The 13,283-nt window shown below is 37.8% G+C and overlaps 1 protein-coding gene across 1 annotated transcript in view; it reads left to right on the forward strand.

The window, feature by feature from the left end:
• Nucleotides 1–13,283, forward strand: part of ATP11B (ATPase phospholipid transporting 11B (putative)) — a 64,976-nt gene that overhangs the window by 3,958 nt on the left and 47,735 nt on the right. The window contains 2 exon segments of the mRNA XM_032698508.1: nt 10,682–10,798; nt 11,638–11,727. Coding sequence (XP_032554399.1) covers nt 10,682–10,798; nt 11,638–11,727 — 207 coding nt within the window.

The raw sequence follows: 13,283 nt of genomic DNA on the forward strand, positions 1-13,283 counted from the left end.
TTAACCAGAAAACCTAATTACCGGACTAAATTTTATTTCATGGTTATAGGAAGGCTCAGATTGGGAGGAAAGTTTAGAGTTCGTCTAGTCCAAAAGTTCTACAAAGCCTGCACTGAGGGGTGATCATAGGGAATGTTTTTGACTGTTTTGTTTTGGTAATCTCTGTCACATCCCTTTTACTTCCAGGTGTTGGTATCTGTTAAGATGTTCTGAGAGAACAGATGGTATTTTGAGATAACTTGCAGTTATTGGCATTGTGAGCAAGGTGGACAGCATTTGATCTCATTGTTTGCCCTGGCATGTGGTTATTATTTTCACTTAATCATTCTGTTGAATGAATTGAATCAATACAGTTAACCCCCTCCCCCCCAAAAAAATAATTCCCTGTATTTTTTGAATGCTGAAAGTAGTTTAAACTAATCTAATGACTGAGAATCTAGCTTCTGAAATCACCTTGCTGTTCTGGAGTATCATTTTCCCCCTCTTATTTGTCATTGAAGCCTCTTACCCTTTTGGCTAAAATTAAGTGGGTGTTTGTTATTGTATACTATAAAAATAAATGCATATTTTCTCAGAAGAGTTCCCATGGTTCAGAGTGCCCAGCTGATACCTTCTGAATTGTCACTGCAAGGTGTGTGTTAGAACAGGCCAAAGGTGGCATTGCCTTGGTAGAATAGCTTGAGAACTGGGGTTTAGTGACTCCCCTCATGTAACTTGGCACAGGAGAAAATGTGGCCTGGTTTTTTTTTCTGCTAGAGATATTCTTTGATCTGCTGGACTAGTCCTCCCGTTGTGTTTGGGTCTTCTACCCTTATTTTCTTTCTGTATTCTGTGACTGCTGAAGGCTGATACATTCTCAGCACAGTGTGTTCCAAAGCCTGCAGAACCCGGCCCTGCCTTCAGCCAGCTGTCTGTTCCCAGTGGAGACATCCACTCTGTCCTGTGCGTGATTTTTAAGTCTTACCTCGTAAAAAATTAAACCCTAAATTTAAAAATTGCCTACCCAAACCTAATCAAAGCAGTCATGACACTGTGTCTTTCAAAGACTGTTTTAAAAATAGGAAGATCAGTGTTGTCCAATGTGCTGCCTTACTGTGAGACTTGGATTTCTTTTTTTTTTTTTTAAGCAGCAGATTTTTTGTTGTGCCAAACTTCCACTTGTCACTCGGTAATATGACTTTAATTGACTGTATGATATTCCTGCACTAACAGGTCCTCTTCCCTCACTAACTACTGTCTATTTATGTTTTATGTGACTAGGGGAGAAAAATATTATTTTGTTGACAAAGAGCAAAAACTTTTCGTGTTCTAGTCAGCAGATAGTGTTTGGTAGTATTTGGGGGGGTGATTCAGGGTGAATGCCTCTTCTTAGTGCTAAGAGATTGTTTCTGACCTCTCATCAGAAGGTAAAATTCATAGTCTAAGGCAAGTAAATATGTACTGAATTTAATAACATTCAACATGTGTTTTGAATATCATTGGTATTTGTTTTTCTAATTTTAAATGGATTGGCTGACTTCATTAAAAGTGACATTTGTTTTCCTTGGGATGGGGAGATAGGAGTTATAAAAGAAAACTATAATAAAGCATTTAAATTTCATTAAAAGCCTCATGACTTGTGCCTTTCACTGGTGATCTCTTTTTCTTTGTTGTACTTTAATGCCCTCAGTAGTTACAACTGGTTTTTAAACTATTTCACCAGGGAAAAGGTATCTACATTATACCTCTCCAAAAAATCCTCTAATTTCTAGCATCTGTTTGTTAAGCCAGCAGATAAGAACTGCAGCAAGATAGATCTGACAAAGTGCCTCTGTAAATGCAAGGTCATATCTTCCAGCAAAACACAGGAGACATATTTGCAGCTAGACTTTTTTTAACCTTACTTCTTTTTACAAACCTCTTTTCAGGTGCTGTTGAAAAAAACACTTAGCAATAGTACAGACCATGATAGAAAAGATAGAAAGTGGGACTGACAGCTACACTGTGATTTGAAAAACAAACCCCTGCAATTCCTTGGCCTCCCACATGCAGTGACTTAAGAGGATTTTTTTCCTTGTTTACTTTGAGCAAAAATAAGCATGGGAAAGGAAAACTTTACTGTAAATGGGAAGGAGAGATAATGATGTAGACAAAAGGCAAGCTGGCTGTTTTCATCCTGAAATACTTTACCAGGGGAAGAAGTTTCGAATGGTTTAAACCAAAAAAAAATATCTTGTTATATGTTGCTGCATTTTGTTACTCCTTTGCACATTTTTGTGCTTAGTTTATGGGTGGCTGTGCCAGTTTTTTCAGATATTTTACGTATCTGTTTGGAAAGGGAATCGCAACAAAACAGAAAGGATGCTTAAGATTTAGTAGGCTTTAAGGATAAACTAGTTTGTACACGTCTGAAAGCAGGACATTAAACTGATACTTAGGTCATAAATCATATTTGAAATGGAATTAAAACTTAAAGTGCTATTCAGTGCAGACTCACAACTGTAATGATTTTACAGATCAGGCTTTATCCGAGCGTGTTAAAAGGAAGAGCTAGACAGTCCTAGCTAGGAACGAAATTCTCTTCCTGTGAAATTTGTTGAGCAGCAACTGTCAGCAATTGTCAGTGTAATTTTGGCACACATTTTGAAAAAGCCGTAAGATTTATTATCTTGGGGTGATTCTGGGGGAAGAGATATTTGGAAAGGTTGGGGTTTTTTCCCCTGTGCTGAAGGAAAATGTGAATTAGACTTGCAGTGCCGGAGCTGATTGGCATAAGTAGCTATTGCCTGCTAGAACCAATCCAGATATTGAAAACGGTGATTTTCAGTATTCTTATGGGATAGTGGTCATATTAGTCGCCCAGAACAGGAGCCCTTCATGCTTGTGTAAAATACTTTTACAAACGACTCTTCAAAGCAGTGAATAAACAGCATTTCATTTTAAGATACTGGTGCATATAGGATGCAAATGCATGAAGGAAAGTATGATTCTTCTGTATTTGTCCTGTCATGGACTTGACAAATGTAATGTTTTTATGGTGAAATTGCTGTCTACAAAATTGGAGCTGCTTTCTAGTTTTAAGTGAAAGTTCATAACCTGTCACAGATTGGAATACCTTATTAAATATTGAATATCTGCTGTAACCTTACTTAAATGAATACAGGCAATGTGCAGAAAGGATACAGTTAAGGTGTGGGTTTTTTTGTTACTTTTTTCTGAGACACCATGGTTATTCAAGGTAGATGAAGGATTTGGATGTTAAATGTTTCATTTACTACATTGGTTCTGTATTTCTTAGTCTGACCTGTTTAGTAGCTGCTATTTCTGTCTGATTGATTACTGCAGAATTGTAGCACTTTCCATATTCAAGGTACTTTATATTTGAGCAGTGTTCTTAAAAGTGATTTGTGATTTTGGGGATCTCAATTCTTATTTTACAAAATATAGGGCCCTATAGTTGTCTCTTGATAGGTATCTGAAATCACCCTTCAGCTTTGAAAATCTTTCCCAGTCTCTGTTCATGCTTGAGGGGGAGATGATATTGCAGATATGGACAACTAATTGCTGGAGCCCACAGAGGCAAACTTTTAGTTCTGAAATTAAAAAACTGTGTATTTGGAACTTCAAAGGCATCTTCATTTCCACTTTTTTAGAGGAATGGGCTGCTTTGGGAAGCATGGCAAAATACCAAACATTGTGGACCACAGATCCTGTCAAACCTCAACTTCTCCCAAACTTCTTGGACTTCAACATTTTTTAAAAATAAAAACTTAGAGAGCACTGACTGGCCTTGAAGAGTAGCGACTAGCCCTGTCTGAGACTGAGGCTTGCTTCTTAGAATCTGACTGTTAACTAAGTTTCTTCCTTCATTTGAGTTGAAGACACATTTTTTGTGAAGTCTGTTTTCTGCCAAACAGCATCTGAGCAAAAGTATCACTGGATCTGTTATTGATAATCTTCATAATCTGTGTGTCTGACAATGACAGGGAGCATCCTAAAATAAAGCAATGAATGAGGAATGTATTACAGGCATTTGGTTGGTTAAATACATCGAGGCAAGAGGATAAGCCCATACAAGCTGGCCTTGAACACTGCAGGAATGGAGCATCAGCAGCTTTCCATGCCAAGGCCTCACCACCCTCACAGGGAAAAATTTCTTCCTTATATCTAATCTAAATCTGCTCTCTATCAGTTTAAAGCCATTACCCTTTGTCATATCAGTACATGCCCTTGTAAACAGTCCCTCCCTGGCTTTCTTGTAGTCCCCCTTTGGATGCTGGAATAATAATTCTGTAGGACAAATGTGAATATTGGCATTCTTTTGAAGACAGTCACAAGTAGCTCTTATAAGGCTTTAGGTTTGTTTTATCATATGAAATCCAAAATGCTTTGTAAATACTGTGATTTGGATTGTGAGGAGGGTAAGAAAGCCATTTCCTGCATTGATGCAAGTCAGACTGTTTTAGAATTAAGCATTGTACCTGAACCTCTGTTAAAATTCTTTGCTGCTCACAGGAACCAACCATGCCATAACAGTCTTGGGAGCACTATGTTAGAAAGCATAACTTGCCTGCTCAGCTCCCTTTTCCTTTCTGATTTTATTGATGTTACAAGACCAGTATGTTTGGCATCAGTGACCAGAGCAGAGGAACTGGCGCAGGGAAGTATGTTAGCAGTGAATGAGGCCAGTTGACTTGGCTTGTTATGTTTGCAGATAAATAAAGAGAAGACAGATGATTTTTTTTTTTTTTTTTTTCAAATTTTAAGTAGGGATTTTCCCAGGTTACTTCTGTGGGCATTTTGAAAAAATAAGGCAAAATAAGAACAACTTGAGCTATATGTAACCAGGACTTTGTGATGAGCACAAGTACAACTTTTCTGAATATAGCATGAGGCAGATTTTTTAATGTAGCGAAAGGACAGATTATTGCTTCGTGATTTCTCAGGCCTTGTTTCCTAGAGGGTGTGTTTTCACAAAATAATGTAGTCTGGTTATAGGTCTTTTAGAAGGTTACAGCATGATTTATTGTCAGATATTTTAAACAACTGTAGATACAGTAAGTGGGAAGAGGAAGTTGCACAAATGGTGCATGGCTTTTAGTACAGTTTTATTTCTTTACTGCAGTGGTATTTAAAAGGGGAGGAACAAACCATGTACACGTCAGGGTGCTTCAGCTGATTCACTACTTCAGTTGTTAGAGCAGTGTTTAAAATTGCTGTGAGAGGCTGTTTCCTCCTTCATGCTAACCTTTGATATGGCAAATTCAGTTTGACTAGTGCCTAGTTATATGACTGAAAGAATTATTGGCTGACTGTGTAGAGTACAAATTTACACAGACTTCAGAAAATGGGCATGGAGTGTGAATAGATCATCTTATCTGACAGAGGGAAAAGTATTCTATGTATATTCAGAAGAAAATCCAAAGGAAGAAAATCCATTTCCTCAAAACACCTTTAATCAAAATATATCTTGACAGCAGTGTAATAGCAGACTTTTGGGCTGTCTGCCAGGAGATGTGGTGTTCTGCTTCTGCAGCCACGATCAGTCAAGTCACTTCCTGAGGAAAAAGGGTTTCTGAGACCAGGTTTTCATCTGTTTATTAGTTGTATTGGGTAGTACTTGGTAATCAGATGGCTTATGGGGGATCTACTACTTTTCCTAGCGCAGTTCAGTGTGGTTTTTGAAATGAGGAAGAGGCTCTAAATGACACTTCTTCTTTCAAACCCCTTTCACTGAAAAGTGGTCACATAGCAGAAGTTCTTTTGGCAAATATAAGTTTGCTTTTTTTACCCCTGTAAAAGCTGTGAGAAATGAATGAGAAACCCTGTGAGATGATGTTAAACCATGCCAGCTTTATTCAAGTCACAGGCAAAAACTGCCTGTCAGATGACTTGTAATTATTGATGCTTGTATTGCAAAGCTTGACACAGTGATTGGTTTGTTGTGTGCTGGTCTCATGTCACTAATCCTTGCTGAAAGATCCATGGATTTCTGCTGTCTCACTTCACAGTGCTGGGGAGGGCGTGGGGAGGGTGTACGTGCACACTGCCCTACGTTAATTGTGGTATTGAAGCATTACTGTTTATATCTGTATATATATATATATGCAGTATATGTGTATATTATATCAACAAGTTGACCACAAAAGCTGTTTTTCTTTTCTTCCTTTACACTTGCAGGTGTTGGGAGGGTCTCTTTTTGTAGTGCTGCTTCTCATTTGCTTACTCTGTGGTTGCCTGATTCATTGTGTGTGTTAATAATGCTTCCTCAGCAGCAATATAAAACTGTTCTTTCACAGTAAATGCTTTTGTCACCAGGCAATTGGCATGACCATGTAATTGTTTTAGGGAACTGACACATTAAAAAAAAATAAAATAAAAAAAAAACAAGTGGGAAAAATGGTGGGAGTTCGGTTGGATCAGTTTTCCAGTCCACCTTATCCGATGGCTGCATGGGCAATTCTGGTACAGTGGTTGAGATGGAGACAGAATGTAGGAAGGGGTTATTTGGGGGTGGCTGTTGAATCCCATTTCTTTCATGAAATAAATTGCATAAAATTGCAGTCAAATATTTCTCCTCAGTTCCTCGGGGTATGTTTTCTGTGCTGTTTTAAAGGGACCTAATTATTGCACAGAGGATGTCTTTGTCTAACTTTTAGAACAGTAACAAAATCACTGCTGAAGGAATTTAGTAAAAACTACTTCATCTTTGGTTAGAGTCATTGCAAATTTATAAAAAAGGAAAACTCTGAATCACTTATTTCTTCTTTTTCTTTTTTTTCCCCAAAAGTTACTTTAATTTGTGCTTTGTAAATCAGCTTCACTCAGGCACTTTGTATTGTACTTAAGTGGTATGTGTTTAAACTATATTCAAAAACAAACATCAGGTTTATCTGGGTGCAAAACTTCTATTGGGAATGTGTAGATTGAAATTAAGTGAGAGATGTATTCCAAGGGTAGATAACTCCTGGTTTGTGTTGATAAATCAGCTAAAGGGCTGAACTTTAGCTAATAAATCTAGATTTAACTTGCAGCGTGAAGGGGGGAAAATCAGGTCACTTTATCTTATGGTCAAATTTTATTTAAAGCTGACTCATGTAATATATATGCCTGTAATATACCTGATCAAGAAGCCTTAAATATCAGATTCTGTAATTCACTCAGCATCATTTTTTATGACATCAGTTATCTGTGCACTTGGGTAGAAATCACTTCACGAGAGAACTGCAGGAAAACTAACTTTTGTTGAAAGATATTGGTGACAATCGTTTTGCAAGACTCAAACTTTAATTTGGGGATTCTCTGCTCGTGCTGTTCAGCTGCAGAAATCCTTTGACAAGGGCATGTTACCCTACTTCTGCAGCTGAGTTAGAGAATGACGTTAGAAAGAGAGAGAACTGTCTAATAAGTGGAATTAGGAAACAGTGTGTTTCAGCCCGCTTTACTGGCTGTGTACAGTTACTGTACAAAATCCCTTTGCTGGGCAAAAATTTGGACTACAAATCAGTTTGTGTCAGGAGCAGGCTCAGTGACCAGTCCCACAGTTAGAGAAGTGTTAAAGACATTTCAGTTCTTGAACAATTAAGTTCAATGTCTGTGCAGAGTTTTCCTTGGAGAGATGTGTAATGAAAATTTCTCTGGCAGATCTGCTTGGTTGTGGTCAGACCGGCTAATTACGAGATGACGAGGATGCTGGGTAATTTCAAATGATCTTTAGTAGTTACAGTCATAAAATTTAAGAAATCTGGGTTTTATTCCCAGCTCTGACACTTATTTCCTGCTGTGACTACAGTCAAGTCACTAAGGTTGTCAGGGATGTCCTTTTCCAACCACAGCTCTGACAACTGAAGGGTTTTTGTCCCCAGCCTGCCTTGGGTGTGCTTTGTGATCTGCTGACTGCTCAGCTTCTGAGCTTTCTCTGTGGCAAATGTCAACAAAATGGAATTAAATGTGTAAAGACTGCAATTTTAAGCTGTTTTAACTGCACAACTGCACCTGTAAAATTGTATGGCCAGAGATTCTGATTTGGAAAATAGATTTCTTTTAATCAGTTGAGTCTGCTTCAGCAGATGTATTCTTCTCTGATAGAAGTGCTTGTGCAGTGAGGCTAGAATTGTACAGAGGTCTTTACTCTTCATAATAAAAAGGTCATCAAACTCATCAACTTTCAGGTGCTCAGATAGTTGCCTAAAAAGGGCATATAAAAATTCAGTGATACTGTAGTCACTCTGAAATCTTTCATTTATCTTTTAATAACTTTCAGCAAGTGGCATGGAGATTAGCATTTTTCACTGTCAGAAAGAAGACTGCCACTTGTTTTCTTTGCTTTTTCTGGTTTTTTTCCCTTGCTTTACATCTGTTTGAATTTTTTCAGGCTGTAGAGTATGACTTTCCAAAGTGAGAATGTCTGGTATTTTGTGAGTGCCAGACATTTTCTGAGATAGAAGAGAGCTGTGTACCTAGTCTTACTAATTAGGCACATTTTTTCTTGCTTGCAAAACCCTTTTATTTGTGGCATCTTCTGGATTGATTTAGAAATAATGTGTCACTAATGTCAGGTATCCAAAATGCTTCTACTGCAAACACTGTTCTCTTTTTAAATTTTGTGTCATCATTTAACAGGTACTTTTTTTTCATCTTACTTTCATGCTTGTATTTCTTAAAACTGCGAACAGTTCCTTTCTTTTTGCTTTTGGCATCCTATGTATTTTTTCCTGTCCTTTCCCCTATCTACTTTTTGTCTCACTACTCCACTCTTATCTTTAAACAAGTTTTCACCCTGGAGCTTGTGACTAGACCAGCCTTCCACTGCTTGTCATCTAAAGTTTGTTCTCCTTCAAATCTCTTTGAAAAATTCCCCTTCCTTTCTTTCTCCCTTCTTTTTTCTGGACCTCTTTCTTTCTGATGCAGAAGGTTTCTCTGGTAATGATGTCAAACACAAAAATTTGTATGTTTGAGAGGATTCTTTTTATTATTACATTACTTTAAAATGACACCATCCTGGATGTGAACAGACCTAATGCCCTGTGTTAGAGATATTCATGGATTAAAGAAAATTCTTGATGGGTTATACCAACCACTTTTTGTGTCACTCATTGTGCTCACTGTTTATCATCTGTGGTTAACTGGTACAGAAGTATCTTCTTCTGGAGTTCTTTGAAGTGTCAGGTTTTATTTGACATCATTCAGGGTCTGAGCCTGGTTTCACATGTGAAGCGACACAACTGCGAATGTCGTTTCCTCACCTGCAGTAGTGGGATTGGTAATGCCCTTCCTAGCTGTTCCACCAGTTGTCCTTGCACGTGGCATCAAAGAACAAGGAGATTGTGGACACAGTGCAAAGTCAATTCTAAGATTAGGAATGTGTGTGGCGTTGGCGCTGAAATTCAGCACCTCACAGACAGTCATTGATTCCGGATCGAACAATTAACAGTTCCAGATTTAATTTCACTGGTTTATTTCATGTCTTAGAGCTTTTCTCTTTTTCTTTTAGTAGTTTTCTTGGCCTGTTGTCTGAATTATTACTGTTTTATTATGCTGTTTGTTGTCTTTTGGCATCACCTGCTTGTCCAGGTCAAAAAATTATTGCTAGGAAGAGTTCTGGTGAGTCATGTAGCCCCAGGAAAGACTCTATTAAAGATAGACTTGAATGACCTAGATATAAGCCCTTGTGTTACAGAGACATTACAACCTTCCCACATGACTTATTTTGGTTTTAATTCTTCCTTTCCATAAGAAAGGAATTTTGGTTTGGTTTCCAATATCCAGACTAAGTTTTCCTACCTGCAGCTTAAGCCTGCTTGCTTCTGTTCTCCTTTGTCCTTTAAATTACCTGTTTTCTCAATGGAACAGTCTTTTATATATCAGAATATTTGCTAGGATATCCCAAGTTTCCTCTCCTGTAGGCTAAATGACTAATTTGTTTGCTCTTTGCCTTTTGGATTGTTCAGCCTTGCGTTATAAGTCACGTTTTTAGGATCCCTTGTGGCTCATGTTCCAGTTCTCTGGGTGTTGTCCAGTGGGTTCTCAGTGCTTCAGCTGTGGCTCCCACTTCTCCAGCCTCCTCAGCACTGAAGGCCTTTTCCTCAGTGGGATGACATGGATGACTCAGAGTTGTTGGATGAATTGGTGGTCATGAAAGGAAATCACATTTGAGATTTGACAAATTGTTAGTTCTTGGAGATAAAACCTGTTTGGAAAAACAGTATTGTCTAGTCAGATGCATATGCTTTTGGTTTTTAGCTGGTGAGAATCTTTTCAAAATCCAGTTATCACAGCATACTAGTATAACTTGTTTGTTTTGACCTTTTATTTTTTTCAATAATCGTTTTTATAAGCACAGCTGTGAGGTTTTGTAATTTAATTATATTTTTATCTCCATTTCTATTTCTTCTTTTTTAAGTTTCACAGGGTTGCAAGTTTGCATCTCTGTCCTCCTCGAGAAAGGATTTTTGAATTTTATTTTTCAGAATAAGTACACAACCTCAGAATTGAGGGAGGGTTTTTTCCCAATTTGTGGAAATTCTATGGACAAAACAGACTTCAATTTTGTACATTAATTTTCTTTACTATTCAAGAGCTACTATTCCAAAACTGCTGCTTGATATCTGTATATCATTTTTCAGCACAAAGTTAACAGTTTTAGAAAACAGCAGCTATTAACAGCCTTTCTCAATCACCTCTTTTTTATTTTATGTTTTAGGGTTTTGACCCACCACATCAAAGCGATACAAGAACTATTTATATAGCAAATCGTTTTCCCCAGCATGGCCATTATGTTCCTCAGAAGTTTGCAGACAACAGAATCATATCATCCAAGGTAAGGAATCAATTTCTTGTGGGAAAACCACTTGATACGTTTACTTAAGAAATCGTTTGGTAAATGTGCAGGTGTGTATGATGTCTAGTGGTGCATATACAATATTCAAAATGAAACAAACTCTAAACTTTTTGGAGGGAAAAGCAAGGTTGCTTCCTATGTAGTTTTTCTCCTCTCATCCTTCTTTCCTCAAAGCCTATTAAAGTACAGAGCAATTAAGCCTATTGGTCAGGATTTCTGAAGGAAAGTAGGTTTGAAACCAGTGCTGGTCATGTCTGGATGTGATGCACCAAACTACTTTAAAGGAAGGGTGAAGCTGGTTGTGAGGGTTTTTAAAGTAGCCAAATTGAAAGCTAATACTCTGCATAAAATAAATCAGCAGTGGACTGCAGTTGCAGATTCCCTCCTAGTGTGTTCTTGGATTGAAATCAGTGGAGCTGGTGGTGGGATGTGCCTTGTCGCTGTGGTGTCGGAGAGAATGTTACAGCTGCAAGAATTAATTTCTTCCCTGCTACCCAGGGTGCAAACAGCCACATGACTCCAGCTGCCCCTATCCCAGTGGGCAGGAGAACATTTAAAACATGGCCTGTACTGGCAATGCAGTTGCTACCCCTGCTTCCCTGCTAGCTGTACTTGAAACAGAAGGAGAAAAAAACAACAAAAATTGGATACAGCAGCTCTGTGTGGGAGAAGACCAAGACCAGGAGAAGGTTTGGGGGAGGGGAAATGGAGAATGAAAAGATTTAGCTTAACAGACTTCAATGGGATTGGAACTGAATTTCATTGAAAAATTGTTCAGTGTGTCATAATTACTCTTCTCTCTCTTTTTTTCCCTTCAGTATACAGTGTGGAATTTTGTTCCAAAAAACTTATTTGAGCAGTTCAGAAGAGTAGCCAACTTTTATTTTCTCATTATATTTTTGGTTCAGGTAAGTTGAATAATACTCAGGAAATTGCAGTTTATGTTGTAAATCTGCCACTGATTTTTGTTCTGTGAATTTAACTTCTCTACTTACATATTCTGCCTATAAAAAGAACACATTTTCAGCTTCTCTGGGAAAAGAACATCACTTTAAAAATAATTATGTCCAAATTTAAGTGTTATTTTTAGGTTTTACCTTTATGAATGCCAATGTATTTAAGTGTGCAGCTTTAAAGCCCATTGCACTGACAGCAGAGGGACTCAGTTGCCTCAAAATACGATTTTAAATCTTGTAAGGTAGTAACGAAATTCCAAATAGGCTTCTTATTTTTGTGGGCATTGGTGGTGTTTGAATAAACCAGGAGTTTTACTCTGTGTTTTTAAGTGCTTCTTGGACATTTGTGTGCAGAAACGCAGACATTCAAGTGCACTGGCACCAAACTGGGCAGTGTGCTTGCTCTTGAGCTGAGCAGAGATTAGTGTATATTCCCAGTGTAGGTGGAATCTCGCTTTTGTAAATCAGCAGACTATTGTGACACAGTTCTAAGATCCTGGCATTCAATTTGTTCAGACAAAATGAACCCACAGGTGTTACAATTTGGGTTGACAGTTTGTCAGTTTTGAAGATGTCAGTTAATGCTGCTATTGTTACAGTACAGGTCAGAAATACTGCTGTGGCTTTTGTAGCTTTTTTGTTCTTCTTTTAATGAAGAACATCCACAAGTATATTATGGCAGTGTGTACATTTTTGGTAATCTTTGCACCCCCAGCTCTGTAATTGTACCCAAATTCTGTGGAGCTATTGTAGGCTCAGCAGGTGAAAGGAGAAAGAGTCTAAGGAAAAATAGTAACTTTTGAAAAACAAATGAATATCTGAGGCAGAGACACGATTTTGGGGTACATAAACTTTTCTATCCTTATAAAATAGAATGCTTTGAACATGTGCAGTCCTCCACAGTGATTAACCAACATTTAATAGTATGCATCTGAAAAATATGGCACCTCATTTGACAAGAAACAGGGATAGTGAGGAGTTCATAAAATTTGTCTGTGATTGTGCAAGGTGTCAGTACTGGGCCAGTTCTGTGGTTTTGAATCCATTGCCTCCTGTGTTCCTTTATCTTGTTCTTTCACATTTAGAAAGAATGGCCTTTCTAGGCTGAAAATTCCTGTGTTGGGAGTCACTAAAGTCATACTTTTCTAACTTTGTCTAACAGAATGTGTTGTCCATCACACTTTCCTAGTTAAGAGTATTGACTGTGTCATTTCTGTTGTGATGTTTCATGCTGTTTAACATATTGTAGCTTGAGGAACATGGAGACATGCTGGAGATAGTACATTGATGTTACTTAAAGTAACCACAGCCAGCATTGCTTTTATTTCTTTTTAATGCAGATTTACCCCTTTAGTTCAATTTTGTGTCACATTTCTTTCAAACTGTTAGAGTTCAGTAATATCTAAATGTGATGTCCGTGAACAAATAGGGATCTAAAGGCATAACTTCTATTCTGAGTGTAATCCTGTTTTCTTTGTGACAAGTGGATGCCCTCATGTGTATGGGAA

This window comes from Chiroxiphia lanceolata, chromosome 10 (assembly GCF_009829145.1).
Source record: "Chiroxiphia lanceolata isolate bChiLan1 chromosome 10, bChiLan1.pri, whole genome shotgun sequence".
NCBI lineage: Eukaryota > Metazoa > Chordata > Aves > Passeriformes > Pipridae > Chiroxiphia > Chiroxiphia lanceolata.